We start from the raw sequence: 14,511 nt of genomic DNA on the forward strand, positions 1-14,511 counted from the left end.
AATCTTTTCTTTCCCTTGCAGTCGCTCGGTTTATATAACTTCATAATTACCTTACTTGTTGTAGAATGTGTGAAACAGCGCATTCAAGATTCCTGTTGGAACCAATCCATCTTGGCCTTGCAATCCTGCATCGCCAGTCTAGGTGGCAAATGCTGTTGAAGAAAACTATAAATTGGTGAAGTGGTGAGGTCAAGACGGTTTAGCCTGGTCATTGATTGTCAACAAACGCCCGATGAATTTCGATAAACCAGCCTCCTCCTCCCTCATCACAAGTACAGGCTTCTCTTCTCTCTTGTTAAGATCTTGTTCAACATTGCAAGTCCTTACATGGTATTTGAGTCGCTGCCAGGCTATCATTAGAGCTTTCAGCGTCGCCTCACCTCGTCTCAACTATTCGTCTGCTCTTCTTCTAGTTCTTCTTTATCATTGTCTTCTTCCGATTCTTCTTCATCATCATTCCTGATGCTGAGACAGATCAGTCCTGTTCTGATCGCAAACTCACACGCGCATGCACCACGTTAGAAACGTAACATTTAATTATATCGGCACTTTCAATTATCCTCTTGCAACCACCATAAATGCTGCTGCACAGGTGCAATACAACTCTGATCTGCTTTTTTCAACTTACCTCCTCCTCCTACTTCTTCTCTTCTTCTTCTTCTTCTTCTTCTTCTTCTTATTCTTCTTCTTTTTCTTCCATTCCTCCTCTTCCTCCCCTCATCCTCCCTCCTCCTCCTCCTCCCCTTCCTCCCCCTCCTACTCATCCCCCTCCTCCTACACCTCCACCCCTTCCTCCTCCACCTCCTCTTCCTCCTATTTCTCGTCCTCCTCCTCCTTCTCCTCCTCCTCCTCCTCATTCATCTTCATCTTCTTCTTCTTCTTCTTCTTCTTCTTCTTCTTCTTCTTCTTCTTCTTCTGCTTCTTCTCCTCCTTCTACTCAATCTTCTCCTTCTTCTTCTTCTTCTAATTCTCCTCCTCCTCCACCTCCTCCTCCTCCTCCTCCTCCTCCTTCTTCTTCTTCTTCTGCTTTTTCTCCTCTCTCTACATCAGTCTTTCTCTCCTCTCTTCATACCAGTCATTTTCTCCACTGTACTTCTTTTAGACGATTTCTTCGTTCTCTCCCTTCTAATTCTCTCTTCTTCTCCTTCTTCTTCTTCTTCTGCTTTTTCTTCTCTCTCTACATCAGTCTTTCTCTCCTCTCTTCATACCAGTCATTTCCTCCAGTGTACTTCTTTTAGACGATTTCTTCGTTCTCTCTCTCTTCTTCTTCTTCTTCTTCTGCTTTTTCTCCTCTCTCTACATCAGTCTTTCTCTCCTCTCTTCATACCAGTCATTTTCTCCACTGTACTTCTTTTAGACGATTTCTTTGTTCCCACCCTTCTAATTCTTCCTTCTTTTTTTCTTCTTCTTCTTCTTCTTTCTCTCCTCTCTCTTCACCAGTCTTTTTCTCTTCTCTCTATACCAGTCCTTCCCACCATTGTACTTCTTTAGTCCAATTTCTCTGTTCCCTCCCTTCTAATTCCACTTTTACCACCTCACCATAATTTCCAGCATCACCTCTAATTTCCAAATCATAATCCACTTTTCCTTGATCATTATTATTCTCTCGCCCTTCTCCTCTATATTCTCTTTCTATCGTTGATTCTGCTGAGCACTCTCTCATTAGTTGCGCAATTGATGGATAACGCCGTGTTTTGAAGATGCTGTGCATCTTCTAGCACATTGCATTCCTTGCATTCAGTGCAAGATCAAGGCTTAGAGGCCATTCACGTTGATGCAGAACCTGTTTTACTGTAAGTGTATTTGAGTTTAATTTAAATTGTGTTTTCCACAAGTAATATCCAGTCGAGGAGTTCAATTTGTGTCAAAATAATACTAGAACTTGGAGTTTATTATAGTATTTTACTTTGTATCTATAGCTTGAGGCTTGTTCACACCAGATCAAGAAATTTGAAGGATCATTGGACTTATTAATAGGAAAAGTTGATTTTCTTTTGTTAATTTGAGTAGTGGTCTTATAAATACTATCAAAAAGGAAGAAGAAAAGACAATTTCATATTTTTTATAACAGTTGTATATTTTCATCTTCTGAATATCTTCATAGTATCTTGAACTCCGAATCTTCTGAATAATTTTGAGTTGGAAGTTCTCAATAATGTCAAGTTCTGGGCTACAGAATATTGAGCAAACAGTTTCTACCTAATTCAGAAACCTATTATTCAACTCTATTATCAGTCATTATCACAAACCGAGAGTATAATGTTCCTATTCCACATTATCACTCTGACTAAAGTGAGCATTCGCTCCTGGATTTGAAATTTTTGGACTGAAAAAAACTATATTCGATGAGTTTTTGCAAATTCTTATAGAAATGTTGTGATTTCATCACAATGAATACTCCTGATTAAAATATTTTATTGCCAAATTTTAAAGAATACTCTGGAAAATTCACACATTTTCAAATACAGTAAATAAATATTCTAATATATAAATGACTTGGCTAGTTCTGTTCTGATATCATAGTTATCACGATGAGGTTGTATCTGATTTATTTCAGGTTCTCTGACAGCCGACGGCTGAATTCGACTTCACATAACTTCTATTATGAATGTTAAAATTTATCTATATATATAAAAGCGAATTGGCACTCACTCACTGACTGACTGACTGACTCACTCACTCACTCACTCACTCGCAGAACTAAAAATCTACCAGACCAAAAACGTTCAAATTTGGTAGGTATGTTCAGTTGGCCCTTTAGAGGCGCACTAAGAAATCTTTTGGCAATATTTTAACTCTAAGGGTGGTTTTTAAGGATTTAAAGTTCGTCTTTTAACATGTATATTCTTCTTATTCTCTTAATTATAATTGAAAAAAGGTCATACCATATGTTAATATAGAACTATAATCTAGAGAGAGTACCTCTTCGAAACAGTTGTTAACTGGTAACTAAATTAATAATTTTGTCAGGTTGGCAGTAAGTTGAGTTGACTTTGTACGTTGGCACCAAGTTGAAGATTGAAATGCATTTATCGCGGAAAAATTGATTGAGCCCTGCTACTTCAATCAGAGCTATTCCCTGGTAATATTATATTACTAGACGTCAGGCTCGCTTCGCTCGCCATATCCGTTTAGCCAGACGTTTAGTCTGTACCCCCGACTGGATCGTCCTAACATATGATAAAAATGCTGAAACGAAAAATGCAGGCGAGCGAAGCGAGCCTGCTGATCGCATTCTTGGACAATCCAGTCGGGGGTCCAGGGGGCGGAGTCCCCTGGCTAGACGGATATGGCGAGCGAAGCGAGCCTGACGGCTAGTGATAAGATAAATTCGAAAAATTATGAAATAAATGCATTAGTATATTTGAAGTTTTATTATCTGTTAGAATATCACTAATCATTGAAACCACTTATCATCATCTGTAATTGGTACACAGTTGGAACGGTTGGTACATTGACCACATGAATGAATGGCATTCATTTCTCTCCCAGTGGCTGAGATCAACTCCAACAATAACAATGCTAATTCCAGGTTATGCCAAGATGCTAGATAACACAGCCGCCAATTTGAGTCCAGCAAAGGGCTCCCTGCATTGGTACTGGAATCTATGTCAGGAGAATTTGAACAATAACACCGATAGCTAGTTATATTTCATTTTCGAAATCAAACGATGTAGCAATTACTTCGGATGCTAGGCTGTAACAAGCTGGAAGGTCATGTTGTCCATGGATAATATGAACACTACAAACAAAACTGGGAATAACAATTATTTTCGTTGGTTCATCTCCTAAACACCTTCGCCTCCACCGTGTGACCAGTTCCTGACCCACATATCTCTCCCACACCACTCCTCAACACTGTATTTACTGTGTTTATTTCGCAATTTCGTCCATCAAAAGCAGCAGTAAATCATTGCTGGTCATGACTGAATTGATTGTTTGAAGTCAGAGAGTATAGAATGGGAACTGTGAGTAAAGAATGAAACAGAAAGTATAGGTTAGAACTGTGGATACTGGAAAACATTCTATCCATTTGAATCGCTGTTCACAATTGACGCAGTTAGTTTTTATTTGCTGCAGTTGATTGATTTATGTACTGGGTGCAGTCCGAATTCAGTGCACCCTGTTATCAGGAGTTCAAGAGGCCTGCAGTTTTGTTTAGATAACTACTTTCTGTCGTATTCAATGAGGCTGGACTGGAAGCAGGCAGGAGTGTTCCATGTTATTTAGGAATAGTTTCTTCATGTTCATATTATTTTTTTATTAATTTTATTATTCATCAAACTAAAACTATTATTTATTTATTTTATACAAGAACAAGGAAGACTAAAGACATTAAGCCCAAAAAGTCTTTACTACTATTTACTATCAAATTAAGCGAGTTATTTGAAAAAATAAGAATATAGTACATGCAATTTACAAAATAAGAATTTCAATAAGTATAAGATCAGCATTATAATGCTGATGTATTATCTTTTATGTTCCAATAATTATCGTTATTTTCATGTACTCAGGGATTACTTTTTGTGTATTAAGTGAGATTTTTTTTTTATTTTTCCAGTTCCTCCTCTTTATCTTACATCTTCAAATTCTTTCACAAAAATCTGGTGTGGCGCACTCACACAACTTTTCTTGCCGTTATGAAAATTGATCACTGACGCTAGTGTTCCCGCGCATCTCAAGTCTACTATTCAAATATTTGAGCCAGCTGGTGACAGGGCAATAACGCTGGAGTTTGGAGACACTCATGAGGTCTGCTATCTCTTCATAGTGAATGATTTAATAGAATCAACAATAATTTGCAATTGAATAATCACATTTTCTCGAATTTAAAGCTTATTTTCAATTTTAGGTGAAAATGTTACAAAACATTAATTGTAGATATTTTCATGCTCAATCTACTCTACTTGATTTTTTTTGTTTCAATTGTATCTGAAGCCTGATAATTGGGAATCTATCTGCATTGATGGGGCGGAGCTCCTGAAATTTTTACAGATATGGGACTTGTGGCAGTTGATAGAGCTTATCGATGACTATTTTAGGTATGAATTTGATCAAAATCGTTGGAGCCGTTTCCGAGAAAATCACGAAAAACCCTGATTTTGACAACATTTTCGCCATTTTAGCCGCCATCTTGAATTCCATTTGATCGAAATTGTTCGTGTCGGATCCTTATAGTGAAAGGACCTTAAGTTCCAAATTTCAAGTCATTCCGTTAATTGGGAGATGAGATACCGTGTACACAGACGCACATACACACACATACAGACCAATACCCAAAACCGGTTTTTTGGACTCAGGGGACCTTCAAACGTATAGAAATTTAGAAATTTGGGTACCTTAATTTCTTCGGAAAGCAATACTTTCCTTACCTATGGTGATAGGGCAAGGAAAGTAAAAATGTTCCTTAGCTCCACTCCATTAAGACTTGGGGATCACATGTTCATATAATTTTATTTTTTTTTATTCATTTTATTTTCAATCTTTATCATTATTATGATACAGATTGTATTTTTATCAAACTAAAACCATTATAATGCTAATGTCTTATCCTTTGTGGTCAAAATTGTTGTTATTTTTGTGGACTCAGGGATTATTTGTTGTGTATTAAGTGAGATTTTCTTCATTTTTCCAGTGCCTCCTCTTTATCTTTCATCTTTACCTTCTTCCAGAAATATTTCTTAGCTTCACTCCATTTTTTTATGATTCTTCTTCAAATACAAGTATTCTTTCACTGCCTTATAATTTTCAACCACCTCACTTGAAATTCACTTGCTTCAACATCCATTATTATCACTTTTTGCATTATCAAAAATAGTGACCATCAATATTCTGCTTCAAAAACTACCCTGATGCAAGGTGGAGTCTGATATAATTTAATGATTAGAATTTCTCATTTAGAAACCATTTGAAAAAATTCCAAAGAGTCGATAAATCATTCGCTTACAATTTCATAACAGTTATGAAATTGTAGGTTAGTTACTAACCTATCGATTCGTTATTTTTGAAACTTTCATAAAGTTATCAATATAATTCAGGATTTGCTTTCACATTTTTTCAGGTTGAAGTTCTGACATTCAGGCTTCTCAAATCAAGTATTATTTTTATTCCATTAAATCCCATTGTTTTTGTTATGAAAGTAAAGGACACGCAATAGACAGTTGTTGTTTTCAAGAATGATAATAATAACAATGATAACGACTATCCGATTATCAACAAGACTCGATAAACGATGCATGGAGCCAAATAATTGGCTTCCAACTAACATTTCGTGACGGTTAAGCCTACCAGGAAGGAAGTCTCCAAACTGATACACAATACTCTCGCCACCCCAATAAAAGACCTTATCCTGATGCCTCTATTGACGACTGCCCAGTGGAATTCACTCTATCCTGTCAGAAATCTTCATGAATTACATCAACGCTGTCCTCATTCCACCAATGATGACAGTATAATGTGAGACAGACAGTGTAGGATTCCTGTCCAACTGTCATAATTCTTTTCGAATAACATGAATGCTGCCTTCATTTATTCAATACTGACAGAATAATGTGAGACAGAAAGTAGTAGGATCTCGTCCAACTGTCAGAAATCCTCATGAAAAACACAATGCTCTCCTCATTCATCCAATACTGACAGTTTAAAGTGACATAGACTATAGTGAGATCACTTTGAATTGGCAGAATTACTGATAAATAACCTCAATGCAAATCATTTAACCAACACTGACAGTCCTATTTGGGACAAAGAATAGTGAGATCACTTTAAACTGACAGTACCCCTCATAAATAACATCAATGTAACTCATTTAACCAATACTGACAATCTAAAGTAAGACAGACTATAGTGAGATCACTATGAACTGGCAGTATTCCTCATAAATAACATCAATGCCCTCCTCATTGAACCCATACTGACAGTCTAAAGTGACTCAGACTATAGTGAGATCACTATGAACTGGCAGTATTCCTCATAAACAACAGCAATGTTCTTGTCATTTAACTAATGCTGACAGTAATAAATGAAACTCACTATAGTCCAGTTGTCAAAAAACGACGGAATTTGTAAATTCGAGACTGGTGAGCTCTGGCCCCTGGGTTATCATTAACCCTCCTCAACCATCTACGTATAATTTGAGAACGAGTGGTTTCAGTGCAGTGATGCAGAGATGCGTGCGTTCGTGGGGATTCACCTCACCGTGACTCTTATTACCACTGTTGTGAGATTCACATAAATCTGTCAGTGTTGATTGCATGGGAAGCGTTTCATCTTATTTATTAGCACTACTGAATCTCACCGAAAGTCCTGTGCGTGCGTGCGTGCTGTTAGTGTGAGTGAGAGCTCGTTGTGAAATAGATACGTGGAGCCAGCCGTGTCTTCATTTCTTCCCAAATAGGCCTAGCATCAGTCTGCCCTTGTATAGATAGCCCTTGTTTCGTTTCCGAGTTAATGATGTCCGTCTTGGCCCGGGACTCGAAATAATGCTATGTTTACGGGTTTAGGTTCAAGACCTGTACCTTTTCTATATTATTACTGGAGATTTTTTTGACCGTAGCTTTGTAGCTTTCCCTTTCTACTGCTATCGTACAGAGGATGGAATATACAGGAATAGAATGGTTGGGATAGGATAGGATAGGATATTTATTTATTTATTTACAATGCAAATGACACTAATGTAATAACATTGAAAGATAAAATAATAAGATAGTCCTTGTGCTATTTTTCTTCTAAATTTATGGGTGAAAAAGTCCGAAATAAGGTTAGAATTTCACGTGTACAATTTTGATAAAATTTCAGTCCAAAACAAAAATGAAAACTATAAATTTTGAATTAAGATGGCTTGAATTAATAAATTAATTAGAAATATTACACTCAATTACCACTTGTAACGAATAATATTGAGTTATTTAAGAAAATTTGGAACCATTCTTAGCTTACCATTCATATAGCTTTTGGATTTTTAGTAAACTTGGAATTTGGGAGTTTTTCAACTGAGCCTTTTTGAAACCATAGAGAAAAGCTGAAAAAATATTTGAAAAGCTTGAAATAAAATTTATACTTTTATCTACTTTTCTTTATGTTGAAACACATTGATTAACTGTGTGTCAATATAATATATTATTGTTGTTGTCCATTGTTTCACATTAATCAAATGGCTGCTCAAATTTATCAAATTGTTATTTATTTGACAATTTATAAGAATTGAATACGATGTAATTTGTTTTCGCTAGTTTTCTCCCTGTTTTATATAGCCTCCATTGATAAATAAATGGAAGAAAGACCCAGTAGTTATTTTGAAATTGATGTTGCTTTCCATGACGAAACACTATATAATTACTTTGTTGTAGTTCAGACTCTGTGTTACTTGTAACTATTTGAGAAAAACACTTACTTTTGTTGGAGTATTGAGGAATGTATTTCACTCCTGAAGAGGAGCTTCATCAGCCTGACACCAGGGGCGCTTGCCCTTATGGGTTGGACTGTGTGGCCAAAATGTGGGAAAATATTACATCTGATTTAAAGTTTAAACACCTAAACACCTCAAAAATGACAAATACAGTATAATAAATTATCAAATAAACAAGCGCCCCTGGTGTCAGGCTGATGAAGCTCCTCTTCAGGAGTGAAATTAATTCCTCAATACTCCAAGAAAAGTAAGTGTTTTTTCAAATATTTTCAAGTAACACAGTTACTGAGCTACAACAAAGTTATTTTGAATTGTTGAATATTTCCCTAATTTTGCAAATGAGAACATTAAGGACCAACGCATATTTTCTGTTTAAACCATTGTAATACGTGTTTGGAAAATTGGTAGTATGTAATAATTCTAATAATGTCAGATTGTGAGTAATATAGTGATATTACCAGCGATCTGACATCATTAGAATTATTGTTTTCTTCAGAATTATTATATTTTGTATGTATAGTCTGGACTGGATAAGATTTGTGTTGATGTTTTGTCTGGTTTGGCTTTGAATTGTTACTGTACTTTCGTCAATACTGAGTACTTTTGTCTGTAAAGCTCGGTCTTATCACTTAGCATTGAAGAGATTTTTCAATTCAAAACACTGTTGAGAGTTAAAAAGGAATGATATTGTCCTTTTTCATTGGATAACTCTCAAAATTGTTTGAGATTTGAAAATTGATTTGAAAGTTATTTGAAAATTGCGAAAGATTTGAAAATCTTGAATGAAAAAGAATGAGAAATTGTCAAAAACCACTGATTTATTGATAATTAGAAAGACCGGTTTCGGTTATTACACCATTGTCAATCTCTGATAAACTGTCTTTCTCGGTTTATCAGAGATTGACAATGGTGTAATAACCGAAACCGGTCTTTCTAATTATCAATAAATCAGTGGTTTTTGACAATTTCTCAGACTTTTTCATTCAATATGAATAATTACCACAATATCAACTTCTCAACTACACAAAAAGTGATTTGAAAATCATTCACTGTATTCTTGTATTCCTAGTAAGGAATTACACTTTCGAATAAGTTCGAATTTCAATTGAGAAACTGTAGTAATTGAATGTCATTGTGTTGAGATGGAAACATATCTTCAATGTCCAATTTTATAAATTTTGAAATATATCAGCGGCTTTCATAATACATGCTTCTTGTATAACTTGTATAATTCCTAGTATTTCTTGTAAAGTTTCAAAGTACTTTGAAAATGTAACACGATATTTCACTTTCCCTTTCACCTCATCCCAACAATTTGGAAAAATCTTTTAACTAACAGGATACCTTTACACATAATATAAACTCTAATAGGGAGATTCAAACTCAAATTGAAAAATATACTTGTAGCATCAAAAATTCACTTGAGATTGTTATACTCTTTGTGATCAGAAATTAGAACTTCAATAGAATAGATCAGAGAAACTGAACTCCCATAAACCATCGAGTAGAATGATAATAAAGGAAGCAATCAGTGAACAATGGGAGCAAAAGCGCAGTGAAAGACCGCAATTCGAAACAGAAGTGAAATTTGCCAGTACTCATCAATAACAAATTTATCGACTACTTTTTCTCAGACCACAAAATGAAAAAGAAAGCATTGTTGTTCATAGATCACTCTTGTTCCATGATTGCTGATATTTTTCTCGGCTTCAGGTTGAGGAAGATGCAGCAGAAAAATGCGGAGGTCAATAACAGTACCAATTGAATTGAAAATCGGAATTGCTCTTCATATTTTTAAAAGTTGAAGAAATAGATGAAATAGCTCTGTAATTGCGATTCGAGTGATGACTGCTTAGAGTAATCTAGCCATAAAATAGATGATAATCGACCATATAAAGACAACTACTCTAGATGTCGAGGTATGCACTGCACTGTACCATCTCTTCCCAAGACCCCACCATCGTCGAACAAAAGAATTGTATGTGTCGATATATTAGAGCCGCAATGATAGCTAGGAATAACGACTTCAAATTGATGGTTCTCGGCTGTAATTTTTCAATTCGGTCTATTAATTTGTGGGGCAAACGGCCGTGGATTACTATGTGACAATGAGCTATGCATGCAACAAATCATTATAATCAATATGGGAAAGATGTTTTCTTGTAAGTGCTGCAGTGCTACAGAACACTTGACGACGTTTAGGATGTGTACACGTTTATTGCTCTTGAAGTATAAGATCTGCAGCCAATAAAATGAGGAGAGAGGGATTTAAGTGCATTATTGAAAAAAAATCATTTTTCAGTTATTTTATTTTGCCACAAATAAGTAGAATCGAGAATTGAAATGGAAATTTCTATATAAATGAAAAAAAAATCATTAAAATTATAAGAGTTTGCTTAGCATAGAGAAACAAAAGCGTAAGTAGATATCCCATGGTATAGGGAGTTTATGTCGTAACTTTTATCTCTGTCTTAACTGTTATCTCAAGCCGATTACTGTCGATTCTTGTCGATTTTCACTGTTTTGTTGGGGTGAGAGTGTATGAACGGCACAATATGAGAGACTACCAGTGTCACACAGCTTCAAGGAAAAGGAACTAGGTAGACTATCGGCTTGAGATAACAGTAGAAGTTACGACATAAACTCCCTATACCATGGGATATCTGCTTACGCTATTGTTTCTCTATGGATATAGTAAGATCTCTTGTAATTTGAATTTGAATTTTGTTAGCACTAAGAGAATATAATATGATTGAGAGGAGAGTATAGAGGAGTACTTGACTATATTTTTCAATTGATTTTAATTGAATTTCCTTTCCTCCAACGATTTTTATATATTCAGTGTTTTTCAAGATAATTGCTTTATACAAAAACTTTGAATCCCCTTTCTTCCAACGATTTATCTTCCTCAAGTAATGTCCTGTATCCAGTAACTTTATGTACTTCAAATACCTGAATCCTCTTCAAAATCTATGTGATGTAGAATAATGAAATTCATAAACCAGAACTGTAAACAGTCAATGTGTGATGTTATCAGTAAGTACGGTGTAGTAACATTATGTAATGTTGAAAGGCAGACGCATAGATCCAGTGTCCATTGTAATTCTGTAATATTGTGAGTTGCATTCTATTGTCAAGTGTGCTACAATTGTAGGATTGGCTCAGACAATAATAATTGTACAAACTCATGTTTAAATAATGGTGATCGATCTGATAAGTATTGAACAATGGCGATTTGTTTCCTCTACATTTGAGCTGATTCTCTTTTTCTTCATATCTTTACATTTCTACTCCTTTTCTTCTTAATCTTCCTCATTCTCCACCACTACCTCGACCTTCTCCTCCTCCTCCTCCTCCTCCTCCTCCTCCTCCCTCCTCTCCTCCTCCTCCTCCTCCTCCTCCTCCTCCTTCTCCTCCTCCTCCTCCTCCTCCTCCTCCTCCTCCTCCTCCTCCTCCTCCTCCTTCTCCTTCTCCTTCTACTCTTCCCACTTCTTTCTACTCCTCTTCATTTCCTTCTCCTTCTTCATCTCCTCCTTATCTTCCTCTTCATCATCATCCTCCTCTTCCACTTACACCCCCTCCTCCACCATCTTCTTCTCCTTCTCCTCCTCATCCTCTTCCTACTCCTCCACCTCCACCTCCTCCCCCTCCTCATACTCCTCCTTCTCTTTATCCTACTCCTCTTCCCCTTCCTCCTCCTCATCCTACTTCTCCTCCTCTTACTCCTCCTCCTCGTCCTTTTCCTCTTCCTCCTCATCCTTTCCCAATCCACATCCTCCCCTCCTCCACCAACTACTCCACTCCCCAACTATCTTCCATCTCCTTCTCTTCCTCTTCCTACTTTGAGGGTTAAGTGTAAGAGAGGGCCGACTGCGCCCTAACTTCGCCCTCCCAGGTATGAAATAAAGGCAGTCATTCTATTCTATTCTATTCTATTCTATTCTATCCTATTCTATTCTATTCTATTCTATTCTATTCTATTCTATTCTATTCTATTCTATTCTATTCTATTCTATTCTATTCTATTCTATTCTATTCTATTCTATTCTATTCTATTCTATTCTATTCTATTCTATTCTACTACAGTATTAAACCTACAAGCTAAATCTGCTATCTATCTCTATCACAGTATCATTCTCCATCCTCTTTTCTCCTGGCCTCCTGTATTTAAATTCATAAGGATTACCGGATATGACAATTTATTATGAAATGCATTTTTTTGTATTCATTTACCTTGTTACATTTTTCTCAGTCATTGCTTTGTTTACAGAGATTGACCTTGCCGTGGTAATATTGATGAGATTGGAGTATAATTGCCATGAATAGTGTAGCAGTCTTCGTGATATCAAAGGCTTGCCTAGTTATCCATTCACGATTCAATGTATGCTTTTTTCTGGGAATCGGTCCTATTCTTGTATGCATGAATTATGGCTATTTGTTGTTTGTTTTATTATCTTTTGTAAATTTTCTTTCATGCTCAGACCTTGTTATTTGTCCTTGGAGGCAATATGACTAAAATGCTTTGAGGTTTTCTTTTGTGACCTTGAAATTCGGTTGAATTATTCTGATGTGCGAGTTTGGAACTCAAGGAATCGCATGACTTGATATTAAAAACTAACTAGCATGACTGTATTGGATTACTGCGTGGTGCTCTCAATTGACCATAAAAATCAGGCTCAATATTTCTCCTGTACTAACTGATAAAGGAACTAATTTCCTAATCTGTGAAAAAATGCCTGTGAAGTCAAATAGATGAGAATAAATATTGAGCTTGTTTGAAAGTTAGACAATCTTTGAATATTTATATCAAGGTGCTTTTTGAGAAAAATAAATTAAAAATTGCATTTCTATAAATCCGATAATAGGAAAATCTCAGTGGAAATCCCTAAAATCCTTCATTATGTAAAATCATCTTCCAATTTCTCACTTCAGAATGTAGAAATCGTTTAATGATCTATAAATAGTAACAAATCAATATCTTACATGGATTCACTTGTTCATCATAGCTTTTTCCCCTGTACTCTGTTTTTGATATTGTTGTAATTTATGTATTTATTAGTGATGTTTGTGTGCAACTCATTGTATAGGGCATGGCCCTTATGACAAATAAAGATTTCTATTCTAGTTTATTCTTCATAGCTTTGTTCCAGTTGTTAATTATTCCAATACAAGAAAATTGTTTCTATAAATCCAATAATTGAAAAATCTTAGTGGAAATCACAAAAATCCTTCATTATGAAAAATCAACTCTCAATTCCTCACTCCAGAATGTAGCAATCATTCAAGGAGGCTGTAAATTGGTAGTAATTAATCAAGATTTTACTTGGATTCACCTGTTCTTCATGGATTTTATCCTGTACTCTGTTTTTGATATTGTTGTAATTTATGTATTATTATTATTATTGATGTTTGTGAGCAACTCTTTGTATAGGACATGGCCCTTATGACAGAAAAGATTTCTATTCTATTCTATCCTTCACAGCTTTGTTCCAGTTGTTAATTATTCCAATACAAGAAATTGTCATTTTCAAGCAACTTCTCTGTAAACTAAACAATTAGATGTCCTTTTCTCTTTCATCAGACTTTGAGTTTTATGACCACCGATAACTGAACTCTCTTTGGTCTGCTCAGATTTCAGCAAGGGTCAACCTTTGAAAACTCTTTTCTTTCTCTTTATCCACCCACATATCGTTGTTGGAACACCAAATGTTAAAGTATAAATTCTATAGAACCTGATAGGTTTTTGTTTCTCCAAATCACTTTCTTCAGTTTGTTGGTGAAACAATGCACTGAAATGAATTTTAGAAAGTGGGGTGACCCCATGGCTACGAGAAAGTGTTTTGTGTTGGAACGACCCAGAACTAATAGTACTTTTGCTTTTCTGTACCTCGAATGGTTCTATTTACAAAAGACGACCCGCTTTCAAAAATGATAGTGAATTTTGAAAACAACATGTTGCAGTGTGTCAACAAGTTTGTGTCTTGATCTTCCTTTCAGGAAAGGGAAAGGGTCTCTGGCCTTTGTTGACCATGTCCTTGAAATATTTGTGGCATTCGTGGGAGTTGAAGGGCTGAGAGGACAATACAGTATTCTTGACCTAACTA

The 14,511-nt window shown here is 35.7% G+C and overlaps 1 protein-coding gene across 1 annotated transcript in view; it reads left to right on the plus strand.

The window, feature by feature from the left end:
• LOC111059681 (lysine-specific histone demethylase 1A) overlaps positions 1–2,623 on the plus strand; it is a 449,197-nt gene extending 446,574 nt beyond the window's left edge. The window contains exon 12 of the mRNA XM_039433012.1: positions 2,558–2,623. Within this exon, the coding sequence (XP_039288946.1) occupies positions 2,558–2,580 (23 nt within the window). The 3' untranslated portion in view covers positions 2,581–2,623. The remainder of the gene's footprint in view (positions 1–2,557) is intronic.
• The last annotated feature ends 11,888 nt before the right edge of the window (positions 2,624–14,511 follow it).

This window comes from Nilaparvata lugens, chromosome 7 (assembly GCF_014356525.2).
Source record: "Nilaparvata lugens isolate BPH chromosome 7, ASM1435652v1, whole genome shotgun sequence".
In the NCBI taxonomy this organism is placed as follows: domain Eukaryota; kingdom Metazoa; phylum Arthropoda; class Insecta; order Hemiptera; family Delphacidae; genus Nilaparvata; species Nilaparvata lugens.